Genomic DNA, 14157 nt, shown 5'->3' on the forward strand with positions numbered 1-14157 from the left:
ACTGAAAGCTCATCTCAGGCTCACAGTCTCCCTTTTTCAAAATTAGGCCATGAAAGTTCCAGCAAAGTTTAGAAAACTGAGACCTACTGTGTATTCAAATCGATACTGCTCACTGAAGATCAAGTTGTACTGACGCAAAAATAATTGTGTCATGATCTGAATGTGGAAGACCACAATTTAGGCTTGAATGACTGGCACCCACAAGTCTTTGACATATTTTTACTTGTTGAAAATATTCCGGAATATCATTTCTTAAATGAAAATATCAATGGTGACATCCACAGTCTAGGTTTGTCATATGTGGTGTCATTAAGTTACTAAGTGAAAAAGGTTTTCAAATAGATACTGATTAGAGATTTGGATTTAGAAGCCAGGAAGGCAGTACATCTCCATAACTATATGGCTACAGAGGGCAATACCATAGAAATTTTAATTGTGCAAACTTTCTGAATCCAGTGACAGTACTCTTTGAAAAACAACCTTGACTATAAAATTATATTCTAGTACATTACACGACCAGCTGACAAAGACAAGTAACAAAAGGGATGGGAAAGAGAGAAAATTCACACCTGAGAAGGAATCATAAGACTGCCCCTAATTTCTTAATCAAAATTTAGGTATCATCAATTGTATACTTGTACCCACAACAAGTATTCTTTATGATTATATAACACCAAAAGAAATTAATAGATTTCACAGCTTCTCTTCCTTCCCCCAATCTAGTATGCATTGTACACTAGAAATACATGAATACTGAAAACTTAATTTTAATCAATTTCTTTTCTTCTTTTAGCGATGGATTTAACTTCTTTTTGCAACTGATTTAAAACAGAAATCTGAATTGTCTTTACATTACTCTGCCTGCTGCAGTGCTTCAATGGAGTCACATTACACAAGTTCTGGAAACATAACTGTCATATTTTGTCTCTGCAATTGTTTAACATACAGTTGTGCCATAACAGCAATAATGATTTAGTAAATGATTTAGATCATTCCTACACATAAAGTACCAGAAGGTCACTATAAATGAAAGTGTCTTAGGGCTCAATCCTAGTCAACTTTTCAGTACCAGTGCAGCTGCAATGTAGTCCCAGGATAAGGAAACAAATGTTCCCACAACTTAATGTGGCCTCTGTGACAGCCTTCCCACCACAGGATGTAGTGCATGCCTAACTGGTACAGTTGCACTGGCACTGGAAAACTGGATAGGATTGGGCCCTTAGTTCTTCAGCTGATACAAATGCTTTAGTAGGAGAATTATGCAATTTTTACCTCCTCAGAGCTCTTGTAAATAAACTATCTGTAAAATATGGGTGATATCTTAGTTTCTATTTGTAATGGTCTTGAAAACATATATCTCAATTTCTGTTTGCAATTGTTTTGTTTGTATTCATATTGTGTTCTTAAATGTATTTTTTTCTTTCACAAAAAATAAAATTTTTTTAAAATATGAGTGATATGTTCAGTCTTTAAGATTTCAGCTTCATGCAACGTGGATATCATTATGAGGAATTTCATTATATTATCAACGTGGATGGTCATTTTGAGCAATCTGAAGCTATTAAGTGAATTTATACAAAGACATGCGGTATAGTAAGAGAGATATGTTCACATGAGGTTGAGGTTTCACTTTCATTTCATTTCTAAAGCCCTAACCCCCAAAACCACCTATATCAGCGGTTCCCAAACTTTTTAGCTGCATGACCCACTTTTTAAAATGGCACTCAATCAGAACCCACCCAGGTTTACTAGATTTTTTAAACAAGGGGATCTAGAAAGAAAAAAGTATTTTTTATTTATTTGTAAGTAATAATAACCAGAAAAACGACCCTCAAACATGTATTTTTCTAAATTTTCACAGGCTTGCAAACGGCAGGAGCTGAGTTCTTTGCAAGGTGATTAGCAGTTACAGTATCTGATTTTTTAATAGCCTCAGGGCTTGAGGCAATTAGTTATCTGATCTTTCCATCACCCTTTGGTAACCCCCCCAAAACCAGGTTCCGACCCACAGTTTGGGAACCACTGACCTACATAATAAGTAATGTACTGACTGCAAGCATTTCAACACCTTACACCCCAGAATCAGTGCAAGCATATTTATTCAAGCAGAAGCAGGTCATAACTGCAACTCCATTATTATGCTTCTTATATCACAGCTGACTTTCAAGTTCTGTGCCTCTTTTAAAATGACATATCTATTTCCATAAACATTATGAATAACATCTAACACCTCAACTATAGGTAAGTCTCCAACAAAAGGCCCTGAACTGCACAACATTCAACAAGCTAACTACATATCAGTGGTTCCCAAAGTTACCATGGCTGCAGCACCCTTCATACTCATGAGGCACCATGCAGCCTCTTCTTCCCAGCCTAGTGCGCCAAGATCAAACAAAATCACATGCAATCATGCAAGAATCACACAAGATTTCGTGTGAATTTGGCCCAGTGAACTGGAAGGAGGACGTGCAGCACCAAGTTTGGGACACACAGTTTGGGAACATCTGGTATGGTATATATTCCATCAGTTTTAGCAAAACAAAATACTTGATTAAGTTGAAACACAAGACTACATAGCTTTTCACAAGTTAATTCTTACGATTCTCTCTATAGGAATCAAAATGTTCTCACTGCATTTTAATCTTGTTTGATGATACAGTTATAAAAGCACAGTTTTGGTACAAAGATACACTATATGGTAAAAACACAAGCCATTTTATTCTCCAGCTATTCACACAGCTAGTGGAGAACAATTTATTTGAATAAGCTGCACTTACTCATGTTGCCTCAAGCAACTGCAGGACAGAATTTGAGCAAAACAGAAGCTATGGTAACATTATGCAACAATCCATTTATTAAGTTTTCACTTCCCGTTTGAAATCAGGTAAAACTGTTCAAGCAAATATGCAAAAAACATTTTATTACACTGAAGTCACATTCAATACGCAGGGCATATCCACATTGCCAATTAATTGTATTCTAATAAGTCACATCACTGAACTGTAAGTTTAAAAAAGTTTAACTACAAGAAAACAGCTTTTGTAAGCATGTGAATATAAAGCTGAGTTCTTCATTTACCTTCTGTAACTGCTGCTAAAGCCTTTACCTCGTGGTGAAGGGCCATGTACGAATCTACATGTGTTCCCATAGAGGCAGTTGCCATTCTTCAGCCAGTTACGGCACTGTGTCTAAGAGACAGACATTACTGGATGAATTTCAAACTAATTTTGGAAGTTCCGTTTGTGTGAAAGTCACAAGAAAATAATTCTACATATTTTCCCACCCAGCACAAATGAAAACCAATGGAAATAGTACTCTTTTCCAGGAGTTTGGATAACAAAATGTGTTTTCATGGCTCACTACACTGTTTGTTCACATCTAGTAATAAAGCTACTCAGGTCCAAGTCTCACTTTGCCTAAATACACGTACCCAAGTACCCCCTCAGATGTAAAGTGTGCATGTATGTATTTTTGGTGTATGTTCCTTTCTTTTGCCAATTATCATTCAAGTATTTTACAGGGTCAATAACTGAAAACTCATCCAGATACACTTAACATTCCATATGACATATTTTGTTCAGAAAGTGAGAATTGGCCTTGAATGTTTATAGTACACAAAATTGGAGAATCAGAGCTTAAAGATAACAAGTGGTCATCTATTATCTTACAAGGAAGCATCTTTCACATATTAACTCTGTAAAAATTAACCAACATATTCCAGTTTGTACCAAAAGCAGAGTAGAAGTAAATAAGGTCCATACATCAAGGGTACCTACAGAGCAGGTACATCTAGATGGCTCCAGCCATTAAGCAAAGCCATGCTATATACCCGACTGAAATAATAGAGACTTCATAAATGTATTGACCTCCTTTGAAATCAATGAGGGAGGTGTAAATTTTTCCCATTATGTTGGTCCTAGAAGAGATGTACTACATTAAGAACAAATAATTCTTTTCAACTCACCTCTGCAGAACTTCCAGTGCTGGGTCCAAGTCTTTCAAATACACTGGGTCTTCTGGATGTGCTATCAGAAATGGTCTTGGTATTTTCCACTGTGACCTTCCTTCTAATTTTTGACATTTTGTACTACTTCAACCAAAAAAAAAAGCAACACTGTAAAATTCTCAAGTTGAGCTATTGCAACCGAACTCATAGCAGAAAAATAAGTTATGGTATTCATCTTGAAGAGTTTCTGCAGAAATCAGGAGAACAGATACAGGATGCATTTGTGTAAAATGTATGCTTATGATTTAGTTCATCCTAGGCAGAAGACCAAGATCAGGGCCCATGTTTATGCCCTGTTTTGATTTCTTTATCCATCCCTTGTTAATCAACTCAAGTTATATCAAATACATGAGGCACTTCAATTAATCTAAAACTCTATTCTTCTCTCTCCAAAATAGTCATTGGTCAGTAGCAGCAGCTATAAACTATTGTGTCACTTCAGAATAACATATCTGTACAGATTCATGCCAACATCAGTTTGTTTTCAAAACACTTTAGAATTTTTTTCTGAATCTGCATTAGTAGCATTAAATACCACCAGTATTGGTCAGTCAATTGTGTTGCAGTGACCTGGATTCCAGAGGGGCTACTTTGTAGTATTATTTGAATTATCTGACACATGGCCTACAAGGCAACTCAAAATACTGCTGAGGCACATTCCTCAAGCAGTTAGCTGGGAGACTAATGTGCCCTGGGTAGTGGTTCCTTGCAATTTAGACCCTTTCTTGGATGAGCTGTGCTTATGATTGGCTAAATATGCAGTTCAAGCTAAGTGGCATTTTCAAGAAGAGTATTAACGCTTATATCTAAAAGATTTCAAAGGGTGTATACAACTCCTCACTGATTAAGACAATTGGCCCAAACCCCACTGAGTTATCTCACTGTGCATGCTAGCTTACATGACTGTTGGTAATATAAGATTTTCAGAGACAAGGGATTTCCTTGGTCATACAATATTAATTATTATTTTTATTATTATTAAAAATGGAAATGAGGCATAGAACAGTCAAATTGGTCCCACCTATGAGAAATATTAATCTGCAGTAAAGGAAGGCGAGGGACTTGGATGATAAAGTTAGGAAAAACATTTGCCAAAATTATATCTTGCTGTTTAATTGATAGCATGTGCAATCAGGTACAAATCCTGTTTATGCAAATAGCTCCCATTGCAGGAGGGCTCAGAAACAGGATAACACATTTCAAGACCGTTTCAAGACTTGCCAGACTTCAGGCTACTTCTCTGCCTAGGGGGAAGGGGCATCTTCTGTTAATATTTGTCCTCCTACATTTTTCAGTGTTTTAAAAATAAAGTATCACACTGCAGCAGCAATGGATAAATGTATTACGTATTACCTGTTCTGCTTATCAGTTACAGACAGGCCTGAATGGTACTTGAAGCACTAATCTACTGGCGTAAAGTGAGATCCTCCACACACATTGAGCCTTGTACAGAGGGTATTATACACTTATATAATAATCCAATAAATAGCCCAAATAAGGAAGATTACATTAAGAGATTTGAAAGAGCATAAAGCTGCAGAACCTAAGTGCTTTTTAAAGGTAATTTAACCTAGGGCTGTAAGAGACCATTAAGAGTTTAATAAGATCTTCATAGGAAAACAGCTCCTAAGAAAGTAACCACAGCCAAAGGGTGATGCCGCTATGTTTTGAAATATTGCATCGTGGTTGAGAGTACAGTAGTATGATTTCTTTTTGAACCTGATGATTGAAAAGCAAGATATACATCTTACATTTAAAAAAAAAATCGTATCACTGTAACTATATAAATAGAAGACAAAATTTACAAGTCTGCACTTTCACAAACAATCACTAAGCCACAACATCCTAACTTTTACAGAAGCACAAACACAGTACAGAATCAATTACATTTTAAGGAGACCCAATTATTCAGTTGTGAGTCAGCAATATTTTTAAAGATATTGTATTCTACATTCCCTACGTACAAAAGAAGCTATTTAAAATAAGCTTTCCAAGGTATAAGTTGTATCCTAAGATCTTTGTCCATTCGTGCAAAAAACTTGAGGGTCCCCCAATTCTCAGTTATTAAATACAGGTGCACCAGGCTTAATGACCTTCATTCTAATGAACTGCATATTCACTATCCGCTGGTGTTTCCAGGGTCCTAATCCCAACAGATAACAAGAATTGGCTGTACTCTGAATCTAAGAAGCAGCACAGGGTGCCTTGCATTGTTCTCCCCAGTCAGGGAAACAGAAGCACCATGGGGATATTTGCCCTTTTGAGAGAGGAAACATGAACGTATGGGTACGTGGAGTTACCCTAACAAAAGGCGGCTGTTGTCTTCATTGGAAAGGGTAGCTAAAATAGTAATAAAAGAAGGAGATGGGGAAGGAAGCAGGAGACAACTGTGGGAGAAAGCAGCAAGAGGGCTTGTACAACCTTTTTGACTCAGAGCCAGAGTATCTGATGGATACCATTCTTCTGTATGAGATGGTCTGTCCCTTGAAGTCAGCTGAGAGATCTTTCCTTCAGGTGCTGTTGCCTGTTGAGTCAGGCTAGCAGTAACCAGAGCTAGGATATTCAATGTGGATCTTCAAGGAGGTAGAACTCGGAACTGAAAATTTCACCTCCCCCCCCCCACGTTCTGGTGGGGTGTTCCCTATTTTGTCTTGCATTCAGTTAATTTGTTACTGGCAAATTCTTTGTGTTTTCTTTGTTCATTCTCCTTTTGCTTTTTGGTCTGTCCTTCGAAGGTTTGTTTTTTGTGGGGTTTTCTTTTCTTGCTGACTGAATGCCACTTTTACAATGTTATCAGATGCTCTGTTTGCTGCTTATTTGCTGCTTTTACAATGTTTTTCTGTTTTGTATTTTATTGTATTTTGTATTTTATGCTGCCTGGAACTCCTCATTCAGAAGGGGGAAGATATAAATCTTAGAGAGATTTATACAGAGAGAGCCTACTGAAAAAGTATTTGGAGGGCTAGTATCCATGTCATTATACTATACAAATAAAAACTAAATCACCAGATGCTAATATACTTCCTTCAATATTATATTAATTTGCAATGACTTCACACACACACAAAACACAGTGAGTGTGAATGTCCCCTGTTTTAATGTGAACATTCAAACCACACTAAAACTATGGCGAAAAGAAAAACAATTCATTGAGAGGAGACAATCAGGATCATGTTATCCCACTCTCTTTACAAAGCTCAACATGGGTAACTATGTCCCACAGTCTTCTGGAAGATATTCAGACTTTGATAGATCAGTATAGAAAATAGGGACACAACCACTATCTAATCATTAAGCACTCCTTGTGTCCCTGTCATCCAACCTGACACATGGATAGCAAGCACAGTTAATTCTGAAGTATCAGATGCTAAAAACAATCAAGGGAAGACTATCACTTTCATGCCCTGCTTCAGGGTGACTGCTCTCAAAATTAAATGCTCGACTGAATGGCTTCCACAGTTTTAGTCATCACTCTCACCAAGGTGAGTGAGTTGGTTCCTCTGGATGCAAGTGGGGAGCAAGCATTGGGTAAAAAGGAGAAAGAAGGTGTGCTGGACCATACTTGGTGCAGGTGCCATAGATGCCTCAGCAAAACATGAAAACAGCTTGAGTCGCCCTAGGGCAGAAGAGGGAAGCGCAGAGGAGGAGCTGCGTTGTGAAGGTGATCACAATTACAGCTTGACAACCAAAGGCAAAAACTGTGGAACACTGCTTCAGTGTCATGCCACAAGAAGGATCACATGAACTTCACAGACCCCTAAATCATTAAGGGTTTAATAAAACAGGGTTCACAAATACATGCATGAGAGCTAACCACGAACTTAATTCTGATGACCCTAATATAAGACTTGAGCAAAATGAGAAGAAACTTTCAGTTTCATCCGAAGATACTTCTGCATGTCTACATTTACATTTCAGAGATAAGTACTGACCACAAGAAGGCCGAGTGCATACTATACACAGCAGCCTAAACAGTGAACTCAGTTCTCCATCCCTCACCAATTTGGATGCTCTTGGGCAGTTATCAGGGCAGCTCCAAGTACACTGCTGTCACAGCATAAACATGTCTCCAGGTCCTGATCAGATAAAGAAGGCTGTAGCCTTCTGTCAAGATGGAGACAGTGAGTGGTGTTAATTAGTCATTCTCACAGCTTGGGTTTCAGAAGTGGTTGCAAATTCAAAAGCACCTGTAGAGTTCTAATCCTTCAAGATCTGAGGAGGTAGACCGCCATTCATGGATGTTTCTACTCTCCACAACAGATCTGTGGGACATTGTTACCTCTCAACAACATTCGTTGTGGTTCCTCCATAGCCAGAAACATCATGGTCAGATTTTGGATAAGACACTTCAGAACTTAGGTCAGAAGAATAAAAAAATAAAAACAGTAGGGTACAGTTCATACATTAACACTAAATTACAAATCTTTCCATGAGTTCACTTTGCAAGGTTATGTAAGGAGGGTTTATAAGATGAAGCCTTATGGCACTCTAAGGAAAGATCTGGAAGAGGGAGATGAGGAAGCAATCACCACCATCGCTGGTGAACTTCTTAAAATGAATAGTCATTTGAAGGCAGCCCCACAAATAGCTGTGATGTCTCCGTTTCCAGAACAGTGATTTTCAAACTTCTTCATCTCACAATACACTGATAAAGCACTAAAATTATCAAGGCACACCCATCAGTTTTTGACAATTGACAAGGCAAATCACATTGCTGGGGGTGCTCATATCCCCCAACGATCCTACTTATACATGACTCTTCCCCAAACTCGCCCGGCACACCTGCAAACTCCTGCAGTACACTAATGTGTTAAAAAATTACTGTTCTAGCTCTTTGTGTTATAAACGATAGTAAGGGATGCAGAAAGATGAACAAGACTGACTAGGTGGAATTAAGCCCACAAATTCTTAGGCAAAGATCCAACACATCTGCAAAAGCAGAGTGTCATGCATTAGCAAGGGTTTAGGATCAAGAAAATTAATGGCATGCAGTTCTGCCTGAAATTGTAACTGCTTCGCAATTCTCCTTAGAGTTGGAATCAAGTTGGAAGTCTGCACTTATAGGCTTGCACTGCATTTCAAAGGCCAAAGTGCAGATTTAGCTTAAGTGTAAGCTTAAGGCCTATTTGAAAATGTTTGTTCTTGTGGTTCTAAGCACATCTTACTTGAAATTAATCCAAAGAAACCAGATAAAACAGATCTTCTCTAACACAACATTAATCAAGACCTATGCTTTATCGTATGTAACCTTGAAAACACTGGAAAAACAGTGTTGAATGCTATGAACAAATGCCAGTATAGTGTTTAAAAAAAAAAAAAAAAGGAGTTACTTATGCTTTACCTGGTCACATATTGAAAATCAATGAACTGAAATATTTTTAAAACTGATAAATACTAGTTAAGCATACCTAGCAACAGGTATCACATCAGATGTTGCATTATAATCTACTCTGCAATTCCTCCACCTATGCTGAGAATCAGTGCAGGGATTGATCTAGACTCTGAACTGTAAATGCCTGCTATCACCTTGAAGTGCACACTGGCTTTTTCCTAGATGCCTTAATCTTCAAGGAGGAGGATGCATTGTGTGTTTTATACACCTCCCTTTTCACCCCACTCCCAAAAACAGGTATCCAGGACTCATAACACTGAACACTAAATAACAAAATTCACTCAAATCCATGTTCAAAAAGAGTTAGTGTATTACAAACTAATTGGTAGAGGCAATCCCACAGCTTTGACAGCCTGCACCAAACGCTGCCGCACCTCGCCACCCTCTCCCAGACTTTAAGACATTTCTGCACAATGTTGCATATATGCAACAGGGACCAAATGTGTACACCTGCGGGCTGGGCAAATGGTTATAGCAGTGGTACTCAAACTCGTGTAAAGTTTCCCCCATCCTTCTACGGAGCAAAGGAAGGGGTGAGGTGGTTTGCGCTTACTTTTTCTGAACATTCTAAGCATGGGGGAGACCTGCGGAAGGCTGCCCAGGGTTCCCCACCCTACTGCTTGCAGAAGCCTTGAATAAGGACAAGCACCCCCCCTTCTCATCCCTTAGCAACACGATCCTGGGGACTGTGTCGCTTCCCTCGCCCCCTCCCCCGCAAAGATTGTGTGGGGTGAGCAAGGGGGCTCCTGATAGTTCCTTTACTTGCCTTGTGAAGTCTGCAAGGATCAGATTGGGAGCCCTCCCATCCATCCCTTGCAAAGTTTGAAAGGAATGCAGGGACACTGAAGGTGGTCACAGGGAAAATGGCTGGAGCAGTCACACTCATGGCAGCAGCGGTGGTATGTGTCACTACTTCTCGTAATCTGCTGCCTGAAGCAAGGGCTTCAGTGTGCCTCATACGTAGGCTGATCCTTTCAATAGGTTGTTTAGGTGAAGGCCTCATTCCACTCGATCTGTAATCTTAGCAACGTAGTAAATGAAAAGTGTAGCACCAACTTATCGGTACTCTAAATCAAACTTGCTTTCCACAAGTAGAGATACCTACTTCTTGTTAGTACTGGAGTTGTTCCTTAACTTAGTGGTTCCCAAACAGTGTGCGACAGCACCCAAGGGCACTGCAGCAAATTAACAGGGGAACCGCTGGATGTCCCCAGTGACCTCTTTTTACCGGCTCTCCCAGGTTCCACCATCTTTAATTGCACAGGCTTGTGCAAGATCTTGCTTGATTCAGAATGGCAGCACTGGAAGAGCTAGGCACTGCCATCTTAAATTGCAGAAGATCTTGCACAATTCAAGACGGCAGTGCCCAGGAGAGACAGGCAAAGGTGCTGCCATGACACAGCACTGTGACCAGAGGGTGCTGTAACCACGATCCTGTGCAATTCAAGATGGTGGAACCTGGGAGAGCCAGTAAGAAGAGGCCACTGGGAACATCCTGCAGTAAGTCTGGGAATTGCTGCCTTAACCCAGTTGTACCCAAACAAAGGTTTTATTAAAGTATACGAAGAAACAGCTTACTTCAACATCTACCTTCATGTACAACTTGGTTTGCTATTTTGAAATGCTGACATTACTTAGAGTTTTATCCTGAACTGTAAAATTGTTCCGTTTTGAGACTAGTGTGCTTTAAATGATCAGTGTGCTTTAAATGATGTGTAATAAATTTTAGGATCTGATGATGCTGAGGAGCTTGTGTCCTGATGATCTGATGATCTAAATCTGACCCTGGCCTCTGAGCGGCCCGCTTGGAGGCAGGCTGTGCAGCATGGCCTTTCCCAGTTTGAAGAGACACTTGGCCAACAGTCTGAGGCCAAGAGGCAAAGAAGGAAGGCCCATAGCCAGGGAGACAGACAGCACTTGCTCCCGGTGTGGAAGGGATTGTCACTCCTGGATCGGCCTTTTCAGTCACACTAGACGCTGTTCCAAAACCACCATTCAGAGCGCGATACCATAGTCTTTCGAGACTGAAGGTTGCCAACAACACTCAGAGATACTGTACTCAAATACAGAGAAGCCACTTTATGAACCAACAGTATTTCATTTAACTACCTGACTTCAATATACAATTGTTCGTGACCATATTTACTAATATTGTATAAAACGCCACTTGGACCTAATTGACAAATATCAAAATGATTAGAAATTTCCTCTTAATTTATAGTCCAGAAATTTGGTGGCAGCCAAGTACAAGCGCTTCTGCTTGCACAACGTAAGCTGAATCTTCTATGATAGATTTGACTCTTGACAGACTCACAAGGGCACCAAACTCACAAAAATCAAAATAGTTACATGCTAATAGTTACAGCTAGTCTCCGCTGAACCCAAATCTACCATAGAAAATTCAGTTTATGAAGATTACAGCACTTTTGAAGGCTGTATCAAAAAAGTACAGGGGTGATTTATTTAGTGATCTTCTGACTAATGACCAATCATATATACGATGGTTCTCTAAGAATGATTTTCAACCTTTTTCCATGGCACACTGAGAGGGTGCTAAAATTGTCACCACCAGTTTTTTGACAATTGGCAAAGAACATTGAATTGCTGACTGGGGGCTCACATTCTCTAATGGCCCTACTAATAAATGACCCTTCCCCAAACTCCAGCAGCACAACTGAAAACCATTCACAGGACATCAATGTGTTGTGGCACAGTGGTTGAAAATTGCTGCACTAGGAACAATGACAAAATATACACCCAGTGGCCCAGGAGAGTTGGCATATTTACCATGCCAGTTTTCAATGGATTGATAAAAACAACCTTTCCATTTGGTAGCTTAAGGCATTAACATTTGCTGTTACAACACTGTTCCAACAATATGACACACTACTGTGAACTACTTAGCCCAGTTTTAGCAACATGCGAAAACTATGATTATATAAAATAGATACACATACCTAGTTTAGATCTCAACATTACACGCATTAAGATACTGGTATAAATTTACTGAAAGCTTAATGTCCGCTTGTATTCCTTAATATTTTTTTTTAAATGTTACTGAAAAATATCATAAAAAGCTTAAACATTTTAACTACTAGGGCAGTGGTTCTCAAACGTTTAACACCAGGACCCACCTTTTAAAATAAGAATTTGCCAGGACCCACCAGAAGTGATGTCATGACTAGAAGTGACATAATCAAGCCGGAAATTTTTTTAACAATCCTTGGCTGCAATCCTACCCAGGAGTAAGTCCCATCTACTATAATTGTTAAAAGCATAGATATAGTAGACTGTTAAAAATACAGAGGTGTAACATTTCCCCAAATGCAATCAAGGAGCATGGGAACATCAAGTCTAATATACTAAAAATAAAATATTGAAATGAATGGGGACCCACCTGAAAATGGCTCACAACCCATGGGTCCCGACCCACAGTTTGAGAAACACTTTACTAGGGTAAATGCAGTATTATCTATGTTTTCAACATTATTTTGCCAAATATTTTCTCATAGAGCCTCCCCTTTATAATCACTCTTTCTTTTGGTATGAGACTTTTAAGGAGAACTTCTGTCATGATAGTATTTGGATAATCAGCAGCTCCGGTTTAGTGTTTGAGAGTGCAAAGCACTTCACATGTATTGCAATCCTTACAATCTCAATATTTACAAGGTAAATATTAATATCCCACATTGCAAGGTGAAACTGAGACTAGGAGGGAGTAGTTTAAGGCCACTCAGTTTGCTCATGAGAGGTGAATTCAAATCAGGAAGTTCTCCATTCACAGCTTAGCCACCATGCTATACCAACAGTAATGATACCCAAGACAAATGCAAGAGTACTTCATCAGCTACAAAAGCAGGCATGTGTATAAATGGTCTTTTTTCATTTCAGAACACAATACCAGTCTTTTCCTTCTTACTCCTCACATGATTTTCAAACTACATGAAAAGCCATGATTTATACCAGGGGGTGGCCAAACTTGCTTAACGTAAAGAGCCACATATGATAAAATTCACATGTTTGAAAGTTGCAAAAGAGATGTCTGAAAGCCACAACATTTAAGAAGCATTTCAATTTTTATGTATTCACTATGAACATTAAACCTATGTTTTAATTCAGTGGAGTCTCAGTTTATACCAAGTGAATTTAAAATGTCTTATTTGCCTTTTATACACATTTGGTCCCTGTTGCGTACATGGAACGTTGTGTAGAAATGGCTTTAATTCTCAAAACACATAGATGAACAGGCCTTGCTGAGGGAGAGTCAGCATGGCTTCTGTAAGGGTAAGTCTTGCCTCACGAACCTTATAGAATTCTTTGAAAAGGTCAACAGGCATGTGGATGCGGGAGAACCCGTGGACATTATATATCTGGACTTTCAGAAGGCGTTTGACACGGTCCCTCACCAAAGGCTACTGAAAAAACTCCACAGTCAGGGAATTAGAGGACAGGTCCTCTCGTGGATTGAGAACTGGTTGGAGGCCAGGAAGCAGAGAGTGGGTGTCAATGGGCAATTTTCACAATGGAGAGAGGTGAAAAGCGGTGTGCCCCAAGGATCTGTCCTGGGACCGGTGCTTTTCAACCTCTTCATAAATGACCTGGAGACAGGGTTGAGCAGTGAAGTGGCTAAGTTTGCAGACGACACCAAACTTTTCCGAGTGATAAAGACCAGAAGTGATTGTGAGGAGCTCCAGAAGGATCTCAACAGACTGGCAGAATGAGCAGCAAAATGGCAGATGCGCTTCAATGTCAGTAAGTG

General features: G+C 39.3%; 1 protein-coding gene across 5 annotated transcripts in view; it reads right to left on the minus strand.

The window, feature by feature from the left end:
- Window positions 1-14157, minus strand: part of ZC3H13 (zinc finger CCCH-type containing 13) — a 64203-nt gene that overhangs the window by 44086 nt on the left and 5960 nt on the right. Inside the window, exons 2-3 of one of the 5 annotated variants that reach the window (XM_066611293.1) lie at window positions 3965-4087; window positions 3079-3188 (exon numbers count right to left, since the gene is read on the minus strand). The exons of 1 other annotated variant lie outside the window; for it this stretch is intronic. In XM_066611293.1, the coding sequence (XP_066467390.1) occupies window positions 3079-3188; window positions 3965-4081 (227 nt within the window). In that variant the 5' untranslated portion in view covers window positions 4082-4087. Of the gene's footprint in view, window positions 1-3078; window positions 3189-3964; window positions 4091-14157 lie in introns of those variants that run through there. 3 more of the 5 variants (XM_066611285.1, XM_066611318.1, XM_066611310.1) reach the window with 3 other exon arrangements.

The sequence above is a fragment of the Tiliqua scincoides genome, chromosome 1 (assembly GCF_035046505.1).
Source record: "Tiliqua scincoides isolate rTilSci1 chromosome 1, rTilSci1.hap2, whole genome shotgun sequence".
In the NCBI taxonomy this organism is placed as follows: Eukaryota; Metazoa; Chordata; class Lepidosauria; order Squamata; family Scincidae; genus Tiliqua; species Tiliqua scincoides.